This window comes from Carassius carassius, chromosome 34, assembly GCF_963082965.1.
Source record: "Carassius carassius chromosome 34, fCarCar2.1, whole genome shotgun sequence".
NCBI lineage: Eukaryota > Metazoa > Chordata > Actinopteri > Cypriniformes > Cyprinidae > Carassius > Carassius carassius.
Window position 1 is genome coordinate 6,264,630 of NC_081788.1, and position 22,129 is coordinate 6,286,758.

The 22,129-nt window shown below is 36.7% G+C and overlaps 1 protein-coding gene across 3 annotated transcripts in view; it reads right to left on the minus strand.

The window, feature by feature from the left end:
• Positions 1–22,129, minus strand: part of LOC132115381 (bridging integrator 3) — a 51,796-nt gene that overhangs the window by 8,874 nt on the left and 20,793 nt on the right. For all 3 annotated transcript variants that reach the window (XM_059523830.1, XM_059523831.1, XM_059523832.1), the window contains 3 exons: positions 20,570–20,610; positions 4,702–4,843; positions 34–168 (listed from right to left, as the gene is read on the minus strand). In XM_059523830.1, coding sequence (XP_059379813.1) covers positions 34–168; positions 4,702–4,843; positions 20,570–20,610 — 318 coding nt within the window. The remainder of the gene's footprint in view (positions 1–33; positions 169–4,701; positions 4,844–20,569; positions 20,611–22,129) is intronic.

Sequence of the window (22,129 nt, forward strand, 5' to 3'; positions counted from 1 at the left end):
TGTTTTTCTGAGCTGTGAATATTTGATGCTCACCTGAGCTCGTATCAGAGCCTCAAAGCTGGGCTGAAAGTAGTCGATGCGGCTGTTGTAGAACTTAGGCATCTCGTCCAATAGCTGCTTGTTCTTGGCTTCAAAGTCTTCTCTGACAGGCTTCAGTTCTTCTCTGGCCTAAAAACAAAACCCACACATAAGCAGCAATATAACTACTGCCTACCCCAGAATGACTTGCAATTTATTAAAGCAAGCTGTTATGGTGTGTCATTAGAATAACAACAAAACAATTGTGTGAGGCCAGTATATTTTCAAGGGTGTGGAGGTGGGGAAGAGCAATGTTCATGATGCAATCACTGATCAGCACAGCGGAAGGGAGGGAAAGCGATCTATAAGTGCTGACCTCTGCTAGGATATGACCTGCTTTCTATATATGTTTAAATGTGATTGCACACACTATCAGTTCTCCTATCCTCTACGGCCCTGCTGAGTCCTTCAGTGTGTGGGCGATGGGCTGTACATATATGTAGAAGTTTTCCAGGCACCCATCTGTATCTGTTTGCACATGTACAGTCCTTCACATTCAACATACACATGCATAATGACCCAGAAGTGTGCAACAAAAAGAACAAACAATTATTGTTTGCTCATGTTCGCTGGATCGTGTTACCGTGAGCGAGTGATCATGTGTGTGTGTGTGTGTGTGTGTGCGAAACCCAATTATCCCACAGTGTGTGTTGAGCGCAGCCTCTTGAAAAAGTGCAGCTGAGTTGAGAGGCTGTTTCTCTTGCGTGGGTGAGTTCGCTCGCATGTATACATGTGCTCTGAATACTTCTGCACCCATCCAGAGCAGCTTCCTTCACTTGTTGCTGCATGCTAAAAATACCTGCATGAGAGTGGACAGATGATAATAAAACCCAATGATTCATAAGGTCCAGCACACTCGAGAACAAGCATCCACTACAGTAAGATGTATAAAGACCAGATGAAAATGGTGTTGTGTGAAGGGTTTCATAGTTTGGATGGCTTTGTGTCTTTCTGAGCCCTAGTAGTCAACATGAATTCAAAATTGACCCCACGGTGCTGCAAGGATGATGTATAAGCCAAAACCCATAAATGAGCATTTTAAGCACTTCCGATTCCATCATCCCCAATTAAATGGGCTTTTCGAACGGGTTTTTGATAGGGCTCGCCCTTAATAGTCAACTAGAAAAGGCTTAGTCGACTAAAATTATATTTGTCGGGTAGTAGCAGAAAAAAAAAAAAAGGTCCATGTCCGTGATGGACAGATTGCTAAAGACTGGTTCTTGAAATAATTACTGTGTTTCAGGCAGGAAGTCTGAATGTAGATAAATGTGCTTCTCCAAGTGTTTGTGTGGAGTCAGGAAGCTAAAGCACGCTACTGCATGACATGGAAGCCCGCTAATCGACTAATCACTTAAATTAACGTTTATTATTCAACTAGAAAAATCTTTAGTCGGACGCAGCACTAGTTTTCAGCTTTTTATTTTATTTTTTAAGCATTTCATTGAAAAGGTTATTAAGTGGTTAAATGGGACTACAGAGGTTGTCAAGGACATTATAGTTCATCATACTCAACAGGTTAACTCATCTACTCGCTAGTAGCTTTCTGACAGTTTCGGTGTGTTTATAATTTTGCTATAAACTCAAACTTTTAAGGAAAATGTTTTTTTTTTTTTTTTTTAAGATAGAAATAGCTGTTGGCGACTTAGGCCCAATCCCAATACTACCCCTTAGCCCTTCCCCTTTCCCCTACCCCTCCATTTAGCGCGTTCACAAGAAGGGGTAGGGGTGTCTCGATTCTCTTTTGGTTGGAGGGGTAGGGGTAAGGGGAAGGGCCAGATAGATTTTTCGGGACTACACTTCAAACGAAGGGGTATGAATTATCTCGGCAACATGGCTGCTACAGCGAACGAAAAGACACATAAATGTAAGCTTTTAACGGAAAGTACTTATTTGTTTTATGTTACATTCAATTGTGAGTTCATATTAACGGCCATGTTACTCAAAGAAATGTTTGCAAAAAATCACTAATATTTGTTAACGTCATATCATTACAGACTGCATGATAGTACCACAGCATGTCTGATCAGGGTGATAACTGCCCTAGACATTGAGGGGGGCTAGTCCCCCCAATAATTAGAAAACGCTAAACCCCTTTCTCAAATATTGAGAGAGAGAGAGAGAGAGAAATGGAAGTTGTGTGTATTCGCGTCTGTGCTTTATCTTTTTAGAGTGAGTTTACTAAAAACAGAGATTTTATCCTCTCGTTGCTGTTAAATATAATGTAGCGATTCAGTATTTAAACTGTATTTAATAAAAGTCGTGGGGCAGCGTTGGCAAGTTTATTTTCTCCTGGAGGTGTGAGCTGTGTGATTTCCAATATGTGTGTGTGTCAGTAAGCAGCTCATTAATACAGAACAATAATTAAAGGCTCTAATGCACACCAGCATACCAGTATATGTCTGTATTGCAAAGAGCTAGACGACGAATGATGGCGTGTGACGTCATGGTAGTGGTGTCCCAATCCTTAGGGGAATATTTTCTCCCTTACAAGGGGAAGGGGTAGGCGGAGGGGTAGGGGAAGGGGTATAAAATAGAATTGGGATTGGGCCTTACAGCATAGATGTTGAAGTCATGTGACTTTGGTGTTTTCGTTTAGAACCTACATTTAGCTTTACTTCTGGTGATTGTTTTTGGGCTTCAATGAAATGAGATTATATATATATATTAGGGGTGTAACGGTATGTGTATTCGGTACGGTGCACGTGTGTACCGAATGACCGAATGCAATATTTTGTGTGCGGAACATTGGTACATCTTCGTGTTTCCAAACGAACATATTAAGTGGCGGATAGGTACATTTTCGTGTTTCCAAACGAACATATTAAGTGGCGGAAGTCTCCGCGTTCAGCGCAAATCCCGCCCTGCAGCTGATTCTAAGGCCGGTGACACACTGCGTGGCGTGAGCATGCGTTTCTGTGTCTTTACACACCAGAATCGTGCCTGACGCGGCGCTGGCACGCTGCTTCTGCTGTAGGTAGCTGCTGCAGACCAGGATCTTGTCTTCACGACAACAATATCTATACTTCATGTTGAGCATAAATATAAAGCCGACTGATAAAGGATACCGTCAACAGTATTGACGGCAAAATAGATTATGTTTGACAGGTGCAATATGCCAGTGTGTCACCGGCCTAAGGTCTTCAAAAGGCATCACGCGAGTGTGAACATCACTACAACTAGGAAAAAAAACGATTTTAATTCAAACGCAGCTCCCGTCGGCATTTAAACAGACCTTTGCTCTTAATTCCGCTCGGTCCAACGCAATAACGAAATCTGAGCAGGTCTAAAAACTGAAACTGTTGATGCTGCGCTTTACACTTTGGAAAAGTTATATATATTTTTTAAATATGAGCAGGCTTACAAGCTGGGATTGGTAATGCTGCACTGTAATCATAGTTATTTATTTCTATTTTTCATTATATTTTGTTATAGGATATTGGTTTGAGACAGAGTATTTTATTTAGTGGAGAACCTTGCAGCAGTATTCTATTTTTATTATTTTTTTTTTATATATATATTTTATTAAAAAGTGTTTTAAAAAAAGTGTAAACAAATTGTAAAAAAAAGTTTATATTAATAAACAACCTGCAGTTTAATGTTTGCATTTCTTTCCCTTACTGTACCCAAAATTAACCGAACCGTGACTTTAAAACCGAGGTACGTACTGAACCGTGATTTTTGCGTACCGTTACACCCATAATATATATGTATATATATGTATATGTATATATATATATATGTATATGTATATATATATATATATATATATATATATATATATATATATATGTATATGTATATGTATATGTATATATATATATACATATATATGTATATATATATATACATATATATGTATATATATATATATATATATATATATATATATATATGCTTAAACACAAAATACATCAAACCAAACCAATGTTACGTTCCAAATTTTAGATGACGGAATATATAACTTTAAAAGGACAGCTATAGCAAACTGCTACAGCAAAAATATGGTGTTAACTCGATGCATACTATGTATTAAAAATTAGCTATAATTTGCCATCAATTATATATAGCTCCTTTTACACACGGCAAATTTTAAGACGCAGTGTACATGAACAACTCTCATTATAGCAATGAACAACTCTCATTATAGCAGCTGAAGGAATGGACGCCCCATCTTTGAGTTAAAAGAGAAAATCTTTTACATTGAGTTTATTTACTGTAGATTGTGCTTAAGCTGGACAAGTCTGAAAATCACATTTTATTTTAATGTGTCTTTGTTACAATGTAATTACACAAATAAATACTGAGCAATATTAATTAACAACATAAATAACAAAGTGTTAGAGTTTGGTTTAATTTAATGTTTTTACTATAGAAAAAAATAAAACTTTACCAATTTGATTTCTATCTTTCCCTATTCATGTAGACATGAGCTGTATGTTTTATATACATAGAAAACAGCTACCTGGGGTGTTACCAACATGACCGCTGAGTGAACTAACTTGCATTAAAGGATTTTTTGGTATTAGTAGGCGATCAGTGACTCATCGAAAATGAATGGCTGAAAGTGCGATGCTGTTGTAAAGGAAGTCCTGCCTTTCAATTAAATAGAAAAAGTGGTTGTACCTGATGGAGTTTGACCATGATGGGCCCAGTCTTCTCTTTTTCTTCATATTTCTCCACTTTAGACTGGAGTCTCTTATAATCTTGAAGAGCCTGTTCCCTGCGTTTTACCGCCATGTTCAGACTGGGGAAGACATTGCTGTACCTGTGTACACAGAAGAGCACAGACAGAATTGAAAATGATCAATGTGTTGTGCACATAACACAGACATACATTACAAGGCAAATCATTGAAGGGACAGTTCCGATTAGAGCTGTAATCAGGCCATAAAAGTTAGGCCCGAGAGGACCCAAGCCCGACAGGTTTTGGCCCGAGCCCGACAAGTACGTTTTGATTGACAGCTTTTTAAAAGCCCGAACCCATTTACAGCCCGACATTATTCAAATGTGCGCACGCATGCAGCTCTTTTGCCTTTGGTCAAGAATGAGTCATTTATACATTTTTTTACAATTTATTCATAACTAGCATAGACTAGCCCACTTTGAAGTTGGAATAAAGAAATAAAAGAAGTCCTCTGTAACATCTTAACATCTCAGCACTCTAAATAGGCATAGGCTCATTTAGCCTATAAATAGACCAACACACCAATAAAAAGTTTTTTTTAACAAATTAAATTAAGATAAATTTTAAATTAAGATGGATATTTGGCAATAACGAAATTAAGATAAAGGCTCCGTCAGATTTGCTTCGCCACTAGCAGCTGACATTTAATAAAAGAATAATGCCAACATTAGCGTAAATACTCTGTCCACATTATGCATTTAAGACTCAATTAATATTTAGTTATCATTTGAAAAACCTTTATACACAGAGATTAGGCTAAGCCTACATGTTTTTGTGGAGGAAAATGATAGAATCCACTGTAGATGTCTTCAGCGTATTCCTGCGCTCACTGATGGTGCGTCATTATTCACTCATTATTCTCATTATAAACATGGTCAAAACTTTTCCACACCTCAGACTTTGCTTTAGTTGTTGGTGCAACCAAAACATAATCGCCAGAGTCAAGCCTCCGTTACACCTACTCAGCATCCATTTTTGCATCTTTCTCTCACTAATTGAAACACATCACATGACCGGAGCGCAAGCCCGAGCCCGCGTAAGATGATATAAATTAAGCCCGAACCCGTTGGGTCCCATCGGGTTCGGGCAAAGATCTTCAGCTCTAGTTCAGATAAAAATGAAAATTCTGTCATCATTTTCTCACCCTCAAGTTGTTCCAAATCTGTTGGGAAGTTTCTTTCATAAGCTGAACACTAAAGAAGAAATTTAGTTGTTGGTCCCCGGTTACTTCCATAGTATTGTATTGTATTATTATTTTTTCACTTTTTTACCATGAAAGTCAATGGGAAGCAACAACTGTTTGGTTACACACTTTCATCAAATATCATCATTTACATTACACACAAAAAAGAATCTCATACAGGTTTGGAACAACTTGAGGGTAAGAAAATGATGGCAGGATGTACATTTTAGTATGAACTGTCCCTTTAAGAAGACAAGGACAAATAACACAAGTCAACAAACGCCACAAGCAGAATAAATTAGTGTAAACTGTACACAAAACCATTTGTAAATTCAACTGATTTAAAAAGGATTGACACAAATTGCCATGTCTGCGTTATGCAGAAAGATTGTTTCTATGACGAGAAACTATTAAACCAACAGCTCAAATTAACCTAAACAGCTAAAGGCTGGCAAACATTACCAGATTTTCAAAATGTGACAGACCACAAACATAACGATAAAAATAAAAAAAATCATAGATCTAATAGTTTTGTTCCTATAGTGTGTGGAGTGTGACCAAAGCGGCATACAAAACACAAACAGATTTCACTCACAAACAACTCAACTGTGAACTCTCGCAAAATTTCCAGTGGTCAAATACGACTTTAGAGTAAACAAATGGAGTACAGTGGGGAAAAAAGAAATGGCGAAAATAGAGTTTGGACTGCTTTTTACAGAAAATTTGCAGAAATAAAAGAAAATAATACTTGGATGATGTCAAGGAGAAATGTGAACATGTTACAGCGCAAACTGGAGGCAGGGTTGCCAGGTCTGCACAAAAAAAAAAGTTTTGTTAGTTTTTTTTCTTTTACAACAACAGGTCGATATATCTACCAAAAAAAAACTAGTTTGCTGGAGGCATGCTTTTTAACTTGGTTGACCTCCACTATAAGAAAGCGGCCAGTCATAGCATTTTCTAGGCCAATAGTATGACTGCAGTCTTCATCTTATAAATTCACATCGTTCTAAAACTATCTATACACTATATAGTGTCCCACAGTCTATATGGAGAGGGAAATCAATACAGCGTGTTAAACACAGAAAACCACAGTGTTTGTTTCTACAACAGACCATCTTTAATTAATGTGTTGAGGAGGTTCATACAGCATCAGCCCATTTTAACAGGATCACTTCATTACACAAATGGCACGGAGGCATTTCATTTGGATTCTTTTATTGTTTCTATTCCAAATGGAAATATAATATCTGGGTGAGAAGCCTGGTCTCAGGAAACTAAAAATAGGAGAACTCTAAACTGTAACTTAGCAACAGAGTCGGCCGCTTTGGTTTGAGGCCTGACTGCGTTTCGACTTCGCATCGCATGGGAGCACTGAGGAACAGTACAGACACATGACCCACACCGTTTTGTTCTCTTTTAACTACTGAAAAAAGCGACTTGTTTCACCAAAGCTTTGAGCCTTGATGTAGGAGGACAGTTTTAGGGTCAAGGAGCTATAAATGTATGTTCTTATGTGCACTATTTGGGGAATTTAGGTGAAGATACGGTGCATTATGCATCTTCAAGCTGCATGAAAAACGTTACTGACAATAGGAGATGATGTATAGAACAAATATAAAAGCATGATATTTCATTTTGTAAAAAACATTATCTATCAAAAGTACAAATACATTTTCTCACACAATATAAATGAATCTTTAAAAATGAATATATATAGGTCCATTAACATTTTAGGAAATGGATAATGGTATTCTGCGGTCTTTGGCATCAAAAAGTTTGGATTAAGATGTAGTGGATTAAGATCTCAAACTTTTTTGCAAGTTCAAACCCTGTGAGAGGTGATCCATAAACTTTCTCCACCTTTGGGTCAAATTAGTAAAGAAAGTGATGAGCTAGAGAGGTGAAAGTGAAGAAAAACTACAAGAAAAGAGAGAGGGAGAGAGAGAGAGAGAGAGAGATGGAGAGAGAGAGAGACACACATGGAGAGAAGAGAAGCCCCCAGAGCTGAGAGCACAGAGCTATGCTGAAGCTGCAGCCCGCCCCCCCGCTGCCCCCAGCAGTGAACTGAGTCAGATCAGAGAGATGCGGCAAACCCTGTGCAGAGAGCTCCTCAGCAGATAAGGACAACACACTTTATATATATATATATAAACTGCACTAATGTAAATTGTTTAGCATGTACTGTACATTGTGACAGGTTATTTTCTCTCTGTCTTACGAAATAGGTTTATCTTTGATAATACTAATGCGTTCATTTAATATAAGTTGTTGGAATATTCAGGGTCTTTTTTCTTCAACCTATGGTTCTAAAAGCACAGACCCCAAATTTCTTAAAAATATCAAAGATGCAGATGTTATAATTCTCACCGAGACCTGGTGTAGAAATGATGCTCTTACCTACTGTCCCTCAGGCTACTATGAAGTGATTGTGCCCTCAGTTAAATTAAGTACAGTACATCGTGGACGAGACTCAGGAGGAGTTCTGGTGTGGTACAGGGAGGATCTGGCCAAACACATTTCTGTCATCACACTCGGAAAATTTCACTGCTGGCTAAAACTAAACAAGCTAATTGGCATTTCAACCACTAACACATACCTCTGTGCCATCTATATTCCCCCAGCAGAATCCCCTTACCATGATGAAGAGTATCTGAACAACATCCACACAGAGATCAGCCGTTTCCAGGCCCAGGGAAATGTGCTGCTGTGTGGAGACTTTAATGCAAGAACTGGATCTGAACCCGATAACATAGATCCAAAGGGCAATCAATATATCTTTGGTCAGAGCTCCCTGGGTCTCACAAGAAATCTTCCAGCAAGAAATAATCTTGACCAAACTGTAAATAAAACTGGTTCAGAGTTAGTGCACCTCTGCCGAGCTTTAGGCCTGTACATCCTCAATGGCAGGATCCGAGGGGACTCTTTAGGGAGGTTCACGTGTTGTTCAGCTCTTGGAGCTAGTGTAGTTGACTACGCCATCACTGACATGGACCCCTCCTCCTTCAGTGCATTCACTGTCAAACAGCCTACTCCACTTTCTGACCATAACCAAACTAACATTTATATTAAAACAAATCACACACTAGAACAAATCAAGCTGGAAACCTGCAAAATGTTCCAGGTCCAGCAGAGATACAGATGGACTTCAGACAGCGCAGAGAAATTCATCCATGCCCTGAATTCTGAAGAACTGAAAAATCTAATCACTATATTTCTGAATAAAAAATTTGAAACAACTAAAGATGGTGTTAATCTGGCTACAAATGAAATCAATAACATATTTCAAAAAGCAGCATATATAAGTGAATTGAAAAAGAAAGGCAACAAATTCATTAGAAAAACACCAAAAGATGAAAAATGGTTTGACTCAGACTGTAAAACATTAAGAAAACAACTTAGAAAATTATGAAATCTGAAACATAAAGAACCATACGACACCGACATAAGAACTGAATACTGTTCAAAACTAAAACAATACAAAGACACAATTAGAACAAAAAAGCAACACCATCTGAACAAAAGTTTAGAAGAAATAGAACATTCAATAAATCAAAATCAGTTCTGGGATATGTGGAATAATCTGAGCACAACAAAACCACAAGATCTACCAATACAAGATGGAAACATTTGGACCAATGTAAGTAATCTTGTGGTCCTGACAGCATTTTAGGGGAAATGCTGAAACACAGCACACCTGAGCTTCAGACAGCTGTGCTCAAATTATTCAACATTGTACTTAGTTCAGGCTGCTTTCCTGACATCTGAAGCCGAGGACTCATTACCCCTATTCACAAGAGTGGAGACAGATTGGACCCTAATAATTTCAGAGGCATTTGTGTGAGCAGTAATCTGGGGAAGTTATTTAGCAGTATTTTAAACCATAGAATGGTAAACTTCCTTAACGAACACAATGTCCTGAGCCCGAGTCAGATTGGCTTCCTTCCAAATCACAGAACGACTGACCACATTTACACCCTACACACCCTAATCAATAAACACGTAAAACAGACCCAAAATGGAAAAATATTTGCATGCTTTGTCGATTTCAAAAAAGCATTTGATTCTATTTGGCACGACGGATTATACTATAAACTTTTACTAAGCACCGCTCTAGAACACACGATGCAGTACACTTACCTCGGCCTGATCCTCACTGCATCGGGGAGTTTCAGTTCGGCAGTGAATGCTCTCAAAGATAAAGCTCGAAGAGCTCTATATGCAATCAGGAAAAAATTACAAAATATTGAAATACCGCTTCCAATTTGGTGTAAAATCTTTGATAGTGTGATTCAGCCCATAGCGCTGTATGGAAGTGAGGTTTGGGTCCACTCAGTGATCAGAGCTACACTAGATGGGACAGACATCCAACAGAAGCCCTAAACACGGAATTCTGCAAAATGATTCTAAAATTACAACGAAGAACACCCAATAACGCATGTAGGGCAGAATTAGGCTGATTCCCATTGATTATAAATATGCATAAAAGATCCCTCAAATTCTGGATGCATCTTAAATCAAGTCCCATAGAAACGCTACATTTTAAAGCGCTACAAACCCAAGAATGGAACCCTGAAAAGATTCCACTCAAGTCAGCTAGTTCTGAGACTTACTAACCAGACTAACTCTACTAACACTAACCAGTCTCAGACCAGCACTGCTTCTCACCCAAACATCAAAATCAATCAAATTAGCAAACAATCTAAAAATACATATCTGGAACATTGGGATCAAGAAACTAAAACACAAAGTAAATTGCAATTCTATCGAACTCTAAAATCAGATTATGAATATGAAGATTATCTTCAGTGTGTCAGAGACACAAAGCAGAGACGGATCCTGACCAAGTACAGACTCAGTGAGCACAGTCTAGCCATCGAGATGGGCAGACACAGAAAGAGCTGGTTACCCAGAGAGAGAAGAGTGTGTGCTCACTGTCAGACAGGAGAGATCGAGACAGAGACGCACTTCCTCCTGCACTGTCAGAAATACACCTCCATAAGAGACCTATACTTTAACAAATTCACCAACTTAATAAAGAACTTTACATCAATTAGTGAAACAGAAAAAATAAAGATAATATTAGGAGAGGGACACACAGCAGCACTGGCTGCGATATACGTGTGGACGTGCCACAGCCTGAGAGACAGCAGGCGAATGTGTGTGTGTGTGTGTGTGTGTGTCTGACCCTATTGTGCACCACAGTGATCCTTAGTATGTTTGTGTATTTCTATGTAAGTTAAAGACTGTGGTATCAAATATTCACACAAATGTTATAATTTGTTAGTTTAATATTATAAGATGTTATTATAATCAGTTCCATTACTGTGATGTTAATTTTTTTGTTATAATTTATTTAATTGTTTCTATATATGCACACTAAGCTTTGGCAATATTGTATAATTTACATTCATGCCAATAAAGCAATATTGAATTGAATTGAGAGACATGGGAGAGAGAGAGACATGGGAGAGAGAGAGGGAGAGAGACATGGGAGAGAGAGAGAGAGAGAGAGAGAGAGAGAGAGAGAGAGAGAGAGAGAGAGAGAGAGAGAGAGAAGGAGAGAGACATGGGAGAGAGAGAGATATATATATATAGAGAGAGAGAGAGAGAGAGAGAGAGAGAAGGAGAGAGACATGGGAGAGAGAGAGATATATATATAGAGAGAGAGAGAGAGAGAGAGAGAGACATGGGGGAGAGAGAGAGAGAGAGAGAGAGAGAGAGAGAGCTTCACCATGCAGAGCTGGCCTGTTAAGACAAGCCCTAAATTGTTTCCCACAGGAAGTAAAGAAGGGAGCGGCACAATATCACAGTGACGACGTCACAGGACCCAGCCCCACCATTTATAAAACACTACCTTGACCCAACGACTCTGCTCTATCTCTCTTCTCTTCTTGGCACGAATGTCAAGTGTGACGACTGGATTAATACATCATACAAACATAATACTAACTTAAAATGACAAACTAAATCTAAAATAGATTCATTATATTATGGCCACTTTGGTAGCAAAACACAACAAACTCAGATTTTCTCTCCCCCTTAAAAAAAAAAAAAAAAAGGTTATAAATACCCAACCAGAGGTGATGATGACAGCAACACAACTCCACTAACATGTAAAACAAATTTATGAGAGAGAGAGAGAGAGAGAGAGAGAGAGAGAACAACTTAATATTTATAGACTGAAAGACTGATGGATAAAAGTCCTGAATTTCCACATTTTTGATTACTGATGGATAATTTTTTTTAAATTATTATTGTAATTTAGAATGATTCACTAATAAATCGTTCAGTGATTTGTTTGACCAATTCATGAAAATAAATTAAAAATAAAACATTTACTCCATAAAAATCCATGATTTTTCCAGAAATGTAAGACACACTGTCCATAAAATTCTAAAACTAGGATATGGCTGGATGCATGTATTATATTGGACAGTAAGATCAAATTTACATATACTGTATCGTAAGCGGTCAAACAATCACATAAAACAACAGAAAAGATTAAATACAAAACACTGTTCAATAGATGGCTTTATCATGTGTTTATCATTTTTGGGGTAATGACCCTTCATATACGCATAAGCATCATCTATTTCTACCCACACTATACTGGTAAAATAAAAACTTGACCATGTTACAAGGAATATTCCAGGTCCCTGAGAGCAGCTTCAGTGCAGGTTAGTGCCTGCTATGGCTATAATGACAGTTTATGGGTGCTGTTCTTGGAAGTAAGAGATCTAAAAACACTCGCTGTAATCTAGACGAACTCTTCAGACGGACTAGAGGACGGCCCAACCCAAACACACGATCATGTGCCCGTCCCGTCTAAAAGCTCTCTTGATGTTTGGTTGAACATCGCTTGACTGCACACACACACTTACACTCCACCTCGCTGGTAGGCTGTATAATTTAACACCCGTCTCGTCTGACTGCGGGTGTGGTAGCCGCTTGACAGAGAATGACAGAAATAACAGTTGGATGAAGTCGCAGTCGGCTGTTTGCAGCAGCGCACACACACGGCTCCGTGAGCCAAACCAGAGTCTGGACGGGGTGACCACTGCAGCTATCCATGCTCTTGTCCGTGGGACAGTGTTACAGTACGTCTATGCAAGAGTTTACAGAGTTCACTGTGTTTTGTGCAGTGCAACGCTGGGTGCTGTGTCATGCCTGAAAACAGAAGCCTTTATTATAGGTTTTCTATTTCTAAAAATCAGAAATGGAAGTTGGTCCGCATTTTTGACCAGCCCTGTGTCTCTCTTAACACTGTATGGCATCTCTCTGCTTGAATTTGCCAATGCAGGGTGTTTACTAGGGTGGTTACGTACTGGCCCAAGTCACAAGAGCCCACCCATGTCTCGATACATTCTGGTATCTAGTTATGGCTTGGGTTGCTCCTTCAAATGTAAGTTTATGGGATTGTTCCACCCATTTTATTGCCTAGAAGGTGGAAATCCTAAAGGGATAGTGCAGGCTAAAATATTGAATAAATATTATGTCATTATTAATTAAAACTTTTCTTCTGCAAATCAAATTTTTTTCTTCCATTTTCTTGTTTTGTGTTTGTATGCATATTTTTTTCTCTTATTATTGTGTTTTTATTATTGTTTTATTTAATTTTTGTGTCGTGTTATTCTTTTTTTGTTTTGTTTTGTCTTGTTTGGTGTATTATTGTGTCATTTTTTGTTTTATTGGTAACACTTTACAGTAAGGTTCATTAGTTAAAGGGATAGTTCACCCAAAAATCCTAATTATGTCATTAATAACTCACCCTCATGTCGTTCCAAACCTGTAAGACCTCCGTTTATCTTCGGAACACAGTTTAAGATATTTTAGATTTAGTCCGAGAGCTCTCAGTCCCTCCATTGAAGCTGTGTGTACGGTATACTGTCCATGTCCAGAAAGGTAAGAAAAACATCATCAAAGTAGTCCATGTGACATCAGAGGGTCAGTTAGAATATTTTGAAGCATTGAAAATACATTTTGGTCCAAAAATAACAAAAACTTCGACTTTATTCAGCATTGTCTTCTCTTCCATGTCTGTTGTGAGAGAGAGTTCAAAAAAAGCAGTTTGTCAAATCCGGTTCACGAACGAATCATTCAATGTAACCGGATCTTTTTGAAACAGTTCACCAAATCAAACTGAATCGTTTGAAACGGTTCACGTCTCCAATTAATCCACAAGTGACTTAAGCTGTTAACTTGTTTAATGTGGCTGACACTCCCTCTGAGTTCAGACAAACCAATATCCCGGAGTAATTCATGTACTCAAACAGTACACTGACTGAACTGCTGTGAAGAGAGAACTGAACTGAAGATTGGTTTGTTTGAACTCAGAGGGAGTGTCAGCCAAATTTAAAACATTTACAGCTCAAGTCATTTGTGGATTAATGCGTATTGGAGACGCGAACCGTTTAAAACGATTCAGTTTGATTTGGTGAACTGGTTCAAGAAGATCCGGTTACATCGAATGATTCATTCGTGAACCGGATATCACAAACTGCTTTGTTTTGAACTCTCTCTCACAACAGACACGGAAGAGAAGACAATGCTGAATAAAGTTGTAGTTTTTGTTATTTTTGGACCAAAATGTATTTTTGATGCTTCAACAAATTCTAACTGACCCTCTGATGTCACATGGACTACTTTGATGATGTTTTTCTTACCTTTCTGGACATGGACAGTATACCGTACACACAGCTTCAATGGAGGGACTGAGAGCTCTCGGACTAAATCTAAAATATATTGAACTGTGTTCTGAAGATAAACTGAGGTCTCACGGGTTTGGAACGACATGAGGGTGAGTTATTAATGACATAATTATGATTTTTGGGTGAACTAACCCTTTAACATTAGTTAACTACTTAAGTTAACATGAACTAAGCATGAACAATACTTCTACAGCATTAATGTTAATTTCAACATTTACTAATGCATTATTACAATCAAAAGTTGTTCTTGTTAACATTAGTTAATGCACTGTGAATTAGCATGAACTAACAATGAATAACTATTTTAATTAACGTTAACAAAGATGAATAAACACAGTAATGTATTGTTTATTGTCTGTTCATGTTAATTAATACAATAACTAACGTTAACTAAAGGAAACTTATTATAATGTGTTTTGTTTTTTGCTTTTGTTATGTGTTGTCCTTTAATATTTTTGCATTGTTTTTTGTTTTGATGATTTGTTTAGTTTTTGGTGTTGTTTTTTGTTGAGTTGTTTTGATCAGTTTTTGTTTTGTTTTAGGTGTTCTGTTATATATATATATATATATATTTTTTTTTTTTTTGAGTTGCTTGCTTCTGTGTTTTGTTTTTGTGTTCTTTGCATCGGTGTCTGCTGTTTTCTGTGCAGTGAAAGTCAATAGGGTCCATGTACACAGAAAAACAGCTCTAACAATCTTAAAAACAAACACTGTTTTTGATCAACACAAGAAAGTACAGTAAATCATGCAGGTTTGAAGCATGAGGGTGAGTAAATTATGACAATTTAAATATTTGGGTGAATTATTATCCCTTAAGTCCGATCACTTAAAGTATTCAAAAAGGACTAGCATCTCTCTTCAAGAGGTATCTCTCTTGATGATTTGAGGATTCATCCATGTCTGTAGCACACTGCAGGACGAGTGAAGCACCTAAAGCTGACTGTTGGGGATTTGAATAAAGCTTTACATATGACCAATAGTTAGTGGTGTTATCTAAGACAGTCATCACTATCAGTAAGATATCTAGCCATGACACATATCAGAAAAACAACATTCCATCTTGATCAACGAAAACTTCAATGAACCAACTCAAAACAACCTCCCCCTAATGCATATCGGCCAGCAGATATAATGGAGTGCTACTCGCACGATTCAAAACTGTTGCTGACTTCTGTTAACGCAGACAAAACACACACTCAAAGGCATGCACTCACCTGGTTTAGAAAGGAGTTATCACATTAAGAGAGCCGACATCTGTCTGAAGCCATTAGAGTTTCAACAGCTTTTCAGAAGGATCACATTATAAATATATTTCCACTGATGAACACTTGGAGAACAACGAGAAACGTTGAGCTATTCATGCACTAATGGAATCTTGTCTTTCATGGTATCTTGGCTTACGGCTGATTAAATGTGTTGCGGTGCAGCAGAAAACAAAGCCGGTGTGTTTTAAGGATCTCACTGGAGGCGAGGCTAAAAGAAAGCCGTTTTGTTTAAAGCTAAACATGAGATTTCCAGCATGCTTGATATGTATGCATACTAACTTTGAAAGAGTCGAAGCTATGAAATATTTGTGGGTGATGCTCACAAAAACATGCCCAGGTGATCTTTCACTGACAAATTATATTTTGCATAAAGAAAATATTTTTTGGATCATTAACTTTTTTTTTTTGGCACATAGCAACATTATCCCATTATCCTTTTTTATACAATAATGTTCTTAATCTTCTTTTTTTCTCCATTCAAAGCAGTGCAACAAATATTGCCTAGATGCATAATTCTTCAAATAATATATATATATACACACACACACACACACACACAGTACAGACCATTAGGAAACATTACTATTTTTTATGTTTTTGAAAGAAGTTTCTTCTGCTCATCAAGCCTGCATTTATTTGATCAAAAATACAGAAAAAAAAATGTAATATTGTGATATATTATTACAATTTAAAATAATTGTTTTTAAATTTATTATACTTTAAATTATCATTTATTTCAGTGATGCAAAGCTGAATTTGTAGGATCATTATCACATGATCCTTTAGAAATCATTCTAATATGATGATTCATTATCAAAGTTGGAAACAGTTCTGCTGCTTAATATTTTTTCAGAACATGTGATACTTTTTTAGGATACTTTGATGAATAAAAAGTAAAAAAAAAAGAAGAAGCAGCTATGTTTTTAAAATATAAATATTTTGTAATAATATACACTACTGGTCAGTAATTTGGGATCAGTAATTCTTTTTTCTTTCTTTAAAAAAATAATAAAATCAATACTTTTATTCAGCAAGGATGTGTTAAATTGATAAAAAGTGATAGTAAAGAAAATATATTATTAGAATATATATTATTAGAATTTTTATTTTATTTTGAATAAATGCAGTTCTTTTTAACCTTTTATTGATCAAATATATTTGACAGCAGAACTGTTTCCAACACTTATAATAAATCAGAATATTAGAATGATTTTTAAATGATCATGTGATAGACTGGATGTTACATGTGACACTGAAGGCTGGAGTAATGATGCTGAAAATTCAGCTTTGCATCACAGGAATAAATTATTTTTTTAAGTATATTCAAATAGAAAACTATTATTTTAAGTTGTAATAATATTTCACAATATTAAATTTTTTTCTGTATTTTTGATCAAATAAATGCAGGCTTGATGAGCAGAAGAAACTTCTTTCAAAAACATTAAAAATAGTAATCTTTCCAAACTTTTGGCCTGTACTGTATACTGTATATATATATATATATATATATATATATATATATATATATATATATATATTTTAATTAAAAACTTTTATATTTGTTTAATATTTTTGAATTTCTTTTTTTTTTAAACGAACCTGTATTTATTTGATCATGTTTTTATTTGATCAACACAGCAAAATCAGCAAAAGTGTGAAATATTACAATTAATGTAATTTATTATTGTGATGGTGAATCAGTCATCAGTGTCACATGATCTTCAGAAATCATTCTAATATACTGATTTGCTGACATTTTTATTTCAAATAAATGCTGCTCTTTTGAACTTTCTATTCATAATTTATAAAGAATCATGAAAAAATTATGACAGTTTCCACAAAACAAAAAAAAAAGGTTCAACATTGATAAGAAGCATTATTAATAATTGAACACCAATAATCATTTATGATAATTGAGCACCAAATTGAGCATATTAGAATTATTTATTTTTTCTTTTAATTTTGATGTTAAATTTGATCTACATATTTCAAGATTGTGAGATTCACGCAGTAATCAGTGTTCAATATCGGTTCAATATCTACAGTCATATTTGTTACCATGTGGAAGAGAAGTGGTCAGCTGTAAGTTTGCATGTGTGTGTGCAAAAGTGTGTGTGTGCTGAGCAAGATTTACTCTGCTGTTTAAAGCTTCAACTGTGCTCGTAGTATTTGTGTGTACATGAGAGAGAGAGTGTGTGTGTGTGTGTGTGTGTGTGTGTTTCTGGGCTTGAGGCCACAGTAAGAGCCTACACACACGTCCGCCACACACCCACCAGCCAGCGGAAATGAGAACCATTCCATCCTGCCACCAAACACACACACACACACACACACACACACACACACACGGCTGCAACACACACCCCACCAGAACATACTTTCTATCTATCTTCCTCTGACTCGCTGTCTTTCTTCACAAACGTCAACTGTACGGCTTCACCAGAGCTGACCAAATCCTCTTTGTGGTCAAGGGTAAAGTAATAAAAAAACAAATATAATTATTTCTTATATAACTGAACACAAATCAGCACATCCTTCAGGACGAAAGTGGAGTAAGTAGTCACTCAAAGAATCCTCAAACACACACACACACACACACACACACACACACAGGGCGTTTGTTAGGAGTGTCTCTGCTCCCTCTCCTCTTCCTAGTCGCTCAATAAGGCCTGCTTCCTGTTCCGGCCCGTCCCACGAGAGGATAGAGGCATGGAATAGTGCTCATGGGGGCGAGAGAGGAGTGGAGGGGCGGGCAGCCAAATAAACTTTCCTCCAGACGCACTCTTTCATTCAGGACAGACCTGCAGCCATCAGAGCAGTTCTCATATAACGCTCTGCTCTTTTAAAGCGCGCAGCTGAGAGGAAGTCTGGGGACGTGAAAGAGTCATTACCTTCCACACCTTCCACATATTCATTAATTGCAGCAGCCTGGCTGTAGATCTGTTATGCAATAAACAGATCAGTTCCGACTGAAATAGAATAGCACACAGATTTATTCCGGCGAGGACACGCAGATTGATTCCAGGTGTTTAAAGACAATAACACAATTCCAGCCAGCATTCATAACTATCTTCAGATCACACATACATGGACTGTTAATGAACGGTGATTCAAAAAGGCATAATCAAATCCAGGACAGATGTCCAGTAGAAGATGATGCCTCAGTAGGAAAATATTTGAAGGTCAACATCATTTATTTATTCTTTTCATTAAAAAATAAAAATAAAATAATTGAAAGAGACCGCTAAAGCAGCTCTGCTCCTAATCCTGAGCTACCGCACTGTCTATTTCCTACATTAGCAGCATACTTATCCAAATTAAAGAACAGGTGACTTTTACATCAATTTCACACAAGACACAAATTACTTAAAGGGATAGTTCATCCAAAAATTTAAATGTAGTCATCATTTACTCCAAACAACCACAAAAGAAGGTATTTTGAAGAATGCTGGTAACCAAATAGTTGATGGTAGCTATTGACTTTGACCACTGAAAAAAAAAAATGTATTGTAAGTGTATAGCCATTGACATCCATATACACACATATATATCTATATCTATATATATATATATATATATATATATATATATATATATATATATATATATATATATGTGTGTGTATATGGATATATGTGTATATATATGTGTGTCTATATATATATATATATATATATACACACATACACATATATATATATATATATATATATATATATATATATTTATATATATATATATATATATAAATGGATGTCAATGGCTACTGTCAACTGTCTTCGATTTCTTTTGTTTCCCTAGAATAGAATATTATATATTAGAATATGTAAATTTTTAATGCTTTCTCAAGTTTAACTGCACTTTGAGCTATGTGACGCTCATGTAAGAAGAAACATTCCTCTGCACTTCTGCAGTGTGTTATGCATAATCTAGCAGTTGACCCATTTATCGCCACGGCTAATATATAACATTTGCTGATATTTAGCTTTTTTTTTTTTTTTTTTTTTTTTTTTACCAATTACTGGTAAAAAGGAAAAGTTTTCCTGTTTGGCAGATAAATGTCAGAAGCGTAACTTTAATTTTGACAGTTTTTTATTTATTTTTTTTTTGACAGCACTGCTCACCAAGGCTGCATTTATTTGATCAGAATTTCAGCTTTGCCACCACAGAAATACATTATATTTCAAATTATATTAACATAGAAATTGGCTATTCTAAATGTAAATAATATTATCACGATATTACTGGGGTGTTTTTCCTGTTATTTTTTATCAAATAAACGCAGCCTTGATGAGCAAGGCTTTTTTTATCTTACTGATCCCAAACTTTTGAACCGCAGTGTAATAGAAATTCTTCAATTCACTCAAGTCTTATGGATTACCATCATGATGGCTGTATGTGATTTTCGGAGCTTCAATATTGTGGCCTCCATTCACTTGCATTAAACAGACTCACAGGGACGGATTATTAAAAAAAAAATCTTTGTTCATTTTAATCTGAAAGAAATTGTTTAAGTATGTATACTGGGTGGAGCATCCTTTTCGTCTGTTAAATAGTCTAAAGCCTAAATTTTTCTAAATAGCCAGTTTACTAGTTTTTGCAGCAGAACCTGCTTTAAAATGTTTCAATAAAGAGCAAAAAGGGCACTCACTTTTTCAAAGGGTCGATCACGGTCTTCTGAATCTGATTGACCTGCATACACAGAAAAGAAAAACAAACAAGCAAACGCATTAGCTGAAAAAATAAATAGTTCATATCACAGCTGAATGACAACCATCAAAATAAATTACATTGATCGTTACGGTCGAACACAACAAAACAAACTAAATAAATAAATAGCAACTGCTCAGTGAAGCTAATTGGCGACAGGATCTGACATGACCCCCACGTTTAAAAGATCAACAGTTTTCGCTGCTCACTTTCCATGTGAAAAGCGTTTGGCGTTCAAATGAGAAGTATGCAGAAAAAGTTAGTGACGTTGTTTCTTTATTGTGCTCCTGGCATGAGGAAAGCAGCAAGAAAGACGTGAATATTAATTGTGCAGTGAATACAAAAGGCTGGAATCGTCAAGGGACGGCACATGAAAGCGCAGCCCAGGCTGGGGTTGAAAACGCTGAAGAGGGTGGGCCGCCATTCGAGATGAAAGTTCTTTGCAAACAAACATTTTTAACAATAACAGTTTATATTGCCCTCGTTCCTCCATGTGGTGTCAGGGCTGGAGAGGAGAAAAGGGAAGGGGGGTGTTGGAGTTAAATGGGTGTAAACGTACGTCGCATTGCTGCCTCAAGCCCCAAACCAACAAAGTCTTAAAAGTTGCCACACAATTAAAACCTTAAACTTGCAAAACATCATTTACATTGCAGATCTGAGAAGTCAATAGGATGCGGTTGGCTGACAGAATGCTAACCGAACCTGGCAAACAATGCAAGAAGAGAGCAAACCGGGAACGTTAAATCAGAATACGAATAGGGAAGCTGACACAAGCTGACAGGCCCATCAGAGGATCGTAGCTTATGGAGCTAATCAACAACTCACTTGCTATTGAGAGCAGTCTCAGTCACTGAGAGCAAATACAACGCCACCCCAGAACAGAACGATTCATTAAAGAGGAGCTAACCTTCTTCAAAATGACAGCTTTAATCCACAGTCAAAAATAGATAAACTAACAACTAACTAAAACTGAAATGTAAGGATGCTGAGTGTTGGTTTTCCAAAATGCCTGCTAATGCAGCTCTTCAATAAATAAATAAAAGTGACTCAATTTATTTTTTTATAAATGTTTCTAGTCTCAGGCTACGTCCACACGATGCCAGAGCTTTACCCATCCGATCTTTTTTTTTTTCCTTGTTTCAAGAAATATCTGCGTCTACACAAAACCACAAAACGATGTAGTACCGTATACATGCCAGAGAAGAAGACTTGGACTATGCGCATAAACCTTGCGCGTGGAATACAAATGAACATGGAACAATACATTTATTAATCTGTGTTAATGTTAGTTAATTTAAAACAAAATAAAAATCGTTCAGTGTTTAGTCATGTTTTTGTTGCTGTTACGTGACGTAGCGGTGTCTGACTAGGGGTGAGACGTGGGCTGATGATGTCATCATTCAGAAAATATACGGATTCACTGTCCACGCGAAAACACAAGTGCAGTGTTTCAGATTTATTCACTCTGGGACCTGGTTTCAAAAAAATATCAGTTTCAACT